At 54.1% G+C, this 6,227-nt stretch overlaps 1 protein-coding gene across 1 annotated transcript in view; it reads left to right on the top strand.

The window, feature by feature from the left end:
- Positions 1-6,227, top strand: part of ACVR1 (activin A receptor, type I) — a gene marked incomplete at its 3' end in the record, with an annotated part of 18,696 nt that overhangs the window by 10,061 nt on the left and 2,408 nt on the right. Inside the window, exons 4-5 of the mRNA XM_010156289.1 lie at positions 3,768-3,867; positions 5,902-6,048. Of these exons, the coding sequence (XP_010154591.1) occupies positions 3,768-3,867; positions 5,902-6,048 (247 nt within the window). The remainder of the gene's footprint in view (positions 1-3,767; positions 3,868-5,901; positions 6,049-6,227) is intronic.

Here is a 6,227-nt window from a genome sequence, read left to right as displayed (position 1 = left end):
GAGTTAGTAAACCAGTGCTGCAACCTGGAAGAGCCTGGCTCTAGGGGAGTGGGGGTCTGATGGGGACATGACATGGCGAGGGTGTCAGGGGTCAGTTGTTCACCTCCTGCAGTACAGTAACGGGGGAGGCATCAACACTGGCAGCTCAGCGTGAGGATGAACTTGAGGCAGAGGTGACTGGGCTAGTGGAACTCCTTGCCTGGTGATTTTTCTAGATGCCGCAGGTTTGTGTTTGTTGGGAGCAACAGGATGATGTTAAGCACATTGAAACCCCCCAGAACATCCAGCTCAGGAAGCCCCTGAGCTGAATGTCCCTGGAGGCTGGGAAGCATTAGAGGGAAGTGTCATGTATGTTAAAGCATTCCCAAACTCACATCTGACTCCACTTCCGTGATAGCCCGATGCACCGTACAGCGCCGTGTCCAATGCCCCGCACCCCCTTCCACCCCGTTCACTCACCTGTGATGCCCCGGCAAAGGGCGCTGGAGACAGGACGCCCATCTGGAGGGACCCCAGGGTGGCCACTGCTGATGGGGCTTTGGCTTTTAAACGCCAGCTCCCTGGGTGAGCTGGAGCCGTGGCAATTCCATCCCTCTTGGAGCTTCAAGTGTCCAGGTGGGATCAGGTGTGGAGGCAACTGCAGCAGCTTTCCACTGCTGGTTTGCATCAGCTTGGCCCTGTATCAGCTCTCCTTGGTCACCTTTGGCTCTTGGTCAGCCCTCAAGGCCGGATCCGGAGTTGCTGCTCTGCAGCAGCCAGTTTTGACACATTTGCCCCGAAGTGGGTGTGTGTGCAACCGGTGATCTGTCTCTTGAGCGCTCACCCCCCTTGTGCCAGTCTTATCTCTCATCACTGCACCACCGTTTCCATTCCATTTGCAAACCTTTTGCACTTCAAGTCATTTAATGTTACTTGGAAACGGTGATAAAAGCTGGGAAGGATAACTCTTAACTCTTTTGAAAAGCAATGGGAGAAGCTGGGGACTGTGAGGGCTTGGGCTGATGGAGCTGCTTGGTTCTGGCCCTCAGACCCGCTGGGGTGTGCTCGCAGTGGCTCTGAGGGGTGGTGGCGTGAAAAAGCCCTGATGACTCCTTGTTTCTAGATGTTCATCTAAACACCGTGTCTCTCTTAAATCCCAGATTTTTCTTCTCCATTGTGGGTTTTAAATCACTGCTTTTGTTACACATTAGATTAGTTTACACACAGGATTAGTCTCCGTAGTGTAGCAAATGCCTAAAGCCCTGAGGTTCCTGGTGGGGAATGCAGAGCCCTGTGGCTGCTTCAGTCTTGTTTTTACAGTCCCTGCAGATAAGGTCGGGCTTTTTTTTGCCTCTGATAGAAGGAGGAAGGAAAAGGAGCTCTCGGTTTGTACTGAAAAGGGAAACAGCAGTCCCCTGCCAGATTGTCTTTCTCTTGAGCACTCATGCAAAGTGCGGGAGAAGTGAGACGTCGTCGGCTCTGGGTAAAGCCCTAGTGCAGTTTGCTGGAAATAGTAGAAAGTTGTTTTCCTGTGCAGAGAAAAAAAGTGCAGTAATGAAGCTGTTAATGCCCCCAAGTAGTACGCAGTCCTGGCCATAAAAGTAGCCGGGCGTTAGCGTTTTCAAAGGCTGACAGGATTTTCATATGCCATCAGAACCCCACTCTGGGGTTTTTATAAGCTTACAGTTTGAAGTCTGGTTTCTGTGCACTAAAGATACCGGAAACTGGTAACTTTTAAGAAAGACTTGTAATGTCATTGACCCTCCAGAAAGTCTGCTGTTTCTAGTGTGGGTGCTACAGGTAATACTCCTGTCGCCTCGTTTATTGTAAAACTGCTTTCAGTTATAAATAACTGCACCAAACTTGAATAGCTTGGGCCAAAACTTCCCATGCTGTTACCCGCCACAGGGGCTGGTTTTAGGGCCTGTTCATCTAGCATGGGTCAGCCCCCCGGGGAAGGAGACCTACAGGAAATGACTTGGGTGGTGTCTTTTAAAGGAGTTCCAGTCTGGGGCACGGCCTCGCTCGGGGACCCCGCAGTGTCAGGTGTGCCCGTGGCCATCCCCCCGGGGCTGTTTGAGATCTCTGCTGAGAAGATCCATCCATGGACGTGCAAGCCTGTTCCCTGTGGATGCTGTGAGGCGCTCCGTGTGGAGGCAGGGCTCGTTCCTTCCCCCAGCCACGGCACTTCTGAGTGCTCCTGGCCGCGGGACCGGGCAGGCACTGACCATACGGGGCTGAGGGAGTAGGGACAGCAACAGGAGCTGGGGTGGGCAGCGGGCGAGAAGGAGCTGGGGAAGGAAGGCTGGGACTGAGATGGAGTGGAGGGATGGAGGTGTGATGGAGGGAGACAGAAAAGTGGATGGGGACAGAGCGAGGGGATAGCAAAGAGCCTGGGCTGGCGAGCTGTGACTCCCAGCGATCTCAGTTTGCTGCGTAATGTATGCCACGTGAGCTCTACCTGAAGCACAGATCGCCCCTTCCCTTCCCTGCGAAGGTCCGGGGGCTGGCAGCTGTTGCCATACACCCCCTGCAGCACCTGCGCATCGCGGCCTGTCGGGTTACCTGCAGCACAGCCAAGTCTTGTATGGTTTGGGTTCTCTTTGTTGTTCCTAAGTTAGGTCTTTGCCCTTACTTTTGGGATTCAGTTGCTAAAGTAGAGGTGTCTGCCCTCGAGATGCCATGTGGTTCTGGGGGCGTCTCTGCGCCCTGACGGGTGACACGGCCTGTTGGATGCCTGTTCTTCTCTGGGGGGGGCGGGGGGGAGCCTGCAGCTCAGCGAGACCCCAGAGAGCACTGGCAGCGGTTAACCAGCCGTGTGCCAGTGGGGCACCCCGGAGCCGGGCCGCGGGGATCGCTGCTGCCACCTTCCTCCTGCTCCGGTACGGCCGAGGCTCCGCTTCGCAGGGGCGTGTGGCTTCTTCCCCTTCCTCACCTTCACCCACAGGGAGATGTGAAATGGAGTTTGAGTGTGTGACGCTGCAGACTGGGGGGCTGGGACGTGGCCTGAGCTCTGATCAGTGGAAACACAGTGGTGTTTGTGCCCTCCTGGTCGCCTTACTGGGAAGGACCCGCAGGTGGCTGGGGGAATGGGCCAAGCCTGTGTCAGTGTTCCAAGCTCGGTGGTTGCTTTCTCTCTTCGAACTGTATGGGGACGAAGGCCCTGGGTGTAGGAGAAATCAGTGAAAATGAGTTTATTTCCTATTGGGGTGGCTCAAATTATTGCAAGACCCAGCATTTTTGGGAAAGTTGATCTTGGCCTTTTTGAAATAGGTGACAGATGCAGAATCGAGAGAACAGGGTGCTGGAGAAGGGTGGAATCTCACTGTCGAGGACGGCTCATGGGCTGCGAGCGAGCTTGCGGGCTCGCAGGCTGTACACTTACTGATGTATTGACTGATTTACTAATCACAGTGGCACTGTAGTGCCAAGAGAGACAGGACAAGAACTCTGAGCAGAACCAGTGCTTGTGTCCTCTGCAGCCGGTGGTGTGCGCAGGGCTGTCCGCGGATGGGGACTCGTGAGCTGTGGCTCCCCCGCCAGTCCCTTCTCTGCATGGGATGTTCCTCCCGTGGCAGAATCCTGCAGAGACCCTTCCCCGTCCGTCCGTGCGGTGATGGAACAGCGTGTCCCCATCCGGAGTGGTGGAACGGCATCGCGGGAGCCGTTGACGTACTGATGAGCTGTACCTTAGCCTGCCCCGTGAAGGGGTGCCCCTCTGTCTGTTTAAACGGGGAGAAAGCCTGGTTTCTCACAGGTTATAAACGTCTGCTTTTCCTTTTGCACAGGATTTATTGGATCATTCCTGCACATCTGGAAGCGGTTCTGGACTTCCCTTCTTGGTGCAAAGAACGGTGGCTCGCCAGATCACGCTGGTAGAGTGTGTAGGTTAGTATGACCCCTGTTCACATCCTGCCAAGCCTGGGTGGCAAGGTCAGAGGGGCGGCTTTGGCTCCCGTCCCAGTGACCTGGCTTTCCTCAGTCGCTTGTGCAGCAAATGGCACTCGGAGCTATGAGATCTGTGCAGGAGAAAGGGGCAGAGATCATCTGTGCTTCATGATGGCACGAGCTAAAGCGTTGCTTGGCAAGGCAGTGCTAGAAAACACAGACTGGGCTTGTCTGGGTACGTGGGATGCACAATAAACCATGTCCTCGGAACAGCAAGTGCAAGCTGAAGTCCAGAACTGTCAGAGGAAACACTTGCTGATGTTGAGGTGGTGTTAAATGGTGGTCAGTTGGAAAGCTTTGGAATTACAGAAGGATCATCAGGATTTGGGATCTGGACCTGAAGCATCAAGCCAAGTGCCTAAGGGGCATTACGGGAACCACATGTGGTGCTGTGCCATTAGAAGGGTAACATGGCGTTGGTGACGCCTTGGGACCATGTGGGCAGTGGAGTGCTGCTGTTGCAGAATCTCTCCAGTGATTCTTCCCTAAAGCTCTCCTGGCTCTTCAGGGCTTTTTTTCAGTTGAGTGTTAATTTTAAGGATCCATCAGATTTTTCTTCAGCATGCATATAATATTAATTGAACAGTGCTAAACTGGAATTCAGTTATTTGAGGAAGTGTTTGGGTCAAAGCTATCCCGAGGCAGAGGCGTTGGGCCCAGATGCCATGCTGGCACTGAAGAGAGGAGGAAGGTGCAATGGGGATGGACTCTGTTAGAGAAAACCCCTGTTTTAAATGTGGTTTATACTGCTGCTTCAGTGACCTGAATCCAGAAAGGGTTAGCACCTTCCTGTAAGTCACTGGAAGCTTTAACTCGTCAGGGTGTGAAATTAAGCCCCAGCCTAGGCCAGATGAATCTGTAGGGACTGGGCCTACGTGGTACAGCGAGGCTCTGCTTTGGGCTTGCAGTGTGTGGTGAGTAGGCACGAGTGGTCACGCCTGCAGCAAATCCAGGTGTAGGTCCTCTGGTGCTCTGCTGCAGGATGATGTGGGACTGCTTTCCCTGCGGTAGAGACACCTTTTTTTGCCTGTACACGCACGTGAGCGTGTGTGTCTCTGGAATTCTGCCTGCTGCCGTGCTAACTCGGGCTGGCACTGTCTCCAGAGAGCGTGTGCTGTAGCCTGTGTGGCCGGACCAGGGGAAGGCGCTTGTGCAGGGAGTCCCTTCTGGGTGGCAGCGCTGAGGTGTCGGTGTTCGCGCACGCCCAGCGCAGAGCAGTGAGGGGCAGCACCTGGAGGCCTGTGGCTGTCAGACCTAGCGCCTGTCGTGACACGAAGCCTGCGGTGATGGTGTTCAGGCTGTGCTGAAGGTGGAAATGGTCAGTGCTTTCCCAGTGCGCCTTGTCCAGGGTGATGCTGTGCTGTTGGGCACGCGGTGATCTCGTACGTTCTTCCGAGCTGTTTGGGCAAAAAGCTTGGCATGTGGACGGTGTGCCTGATCCCCACTGGGCAGGGGTGGGGTTTTAGGGGTTTTTCTTTATCCTTTTTTGTTTGCGGGTGGGGTCTTGGGGTTTCCTTTGCGTTGTCATTCTGCATTCTGTGTGTCTGGCTGTGCTGGTTTTGCAGGGGCTGGTGTAGGGCTGCATCTCACGTGTGATATCCTTCCTGTCCTCCGAACTTCAGAATTCACAGATGTCTTGTGTACAGGGACCTTGTAGTGTGTAGCTCAAGCTGCAGGAGCACTTGTAGTAGTTGAATAGTTGCACCTGCCCAGTACACCTGTATACTGCACCCACGTGTGAGGAGGAGAGAGCCGTAAGCTCAGAGCTTGCAGTTGAAGCCAGGAGGAAATAATAAGTAACCGTGGAGCAGAGGTGACTGTAGAAGTGGTAAAAAGTGCCTGAAGGTGGGGTCAGACTACATCAGCATTATATTTGGGCCATAGCTGTTGAGCTTCCATCCCAGGAACTAATCCTGTCCTCCTGACCCCTGAGGGCTCTTTGTTGACAGCTTTTATTGTGTTTCCTCCCACCAGGAAAGGGCCGTTACGGAGAAGTTTGGAGGGGTCAGTGGCAAGGGGAGAACGTTGCTGTGAAGATCTTCTCTTCCAGGGATGAAAAATCCTGGTTCAGGGAAACTGAACTGTACAACACTGTGTTGCTGCGGCACGAAAACATTTTAGGTGAGTAGCTCGACTGTTTCCACGTTTCCCAGCGCAGCTGGTGCGAAGGTGAGTCCGCTGAGCAGAGTCCTCGCAGTCTTTGCCATCAGGCTCCTGTGTCCGTGGCACAGTAGTCAAAGGGAAGTTGAAGGGTGAGACTTGCAGGAGGGTGCTGCAGTCTCCGCTGGAGGAAGTGTGTG

This window comes from Eurypyga helias, unplaced genomic scaffold (genome assembly GCF_000690775.1).
Source record: "Eurypyga helias isolate BGI_N326 unplaced genomic scaffold, ASM69077v1 scaffold27077, whole genome shotgun sequence".
Taxonomy (NCBI): domain Eukaryota; kingdom Metazoa; phylum Chordata; class Aves; order Eurypygiformes; family Eurypygidae; genus Eurypyga; species Eurypyga helias.
This window is presented reverse-complemented; position numbering and strand designations above follow the sequence as displayed.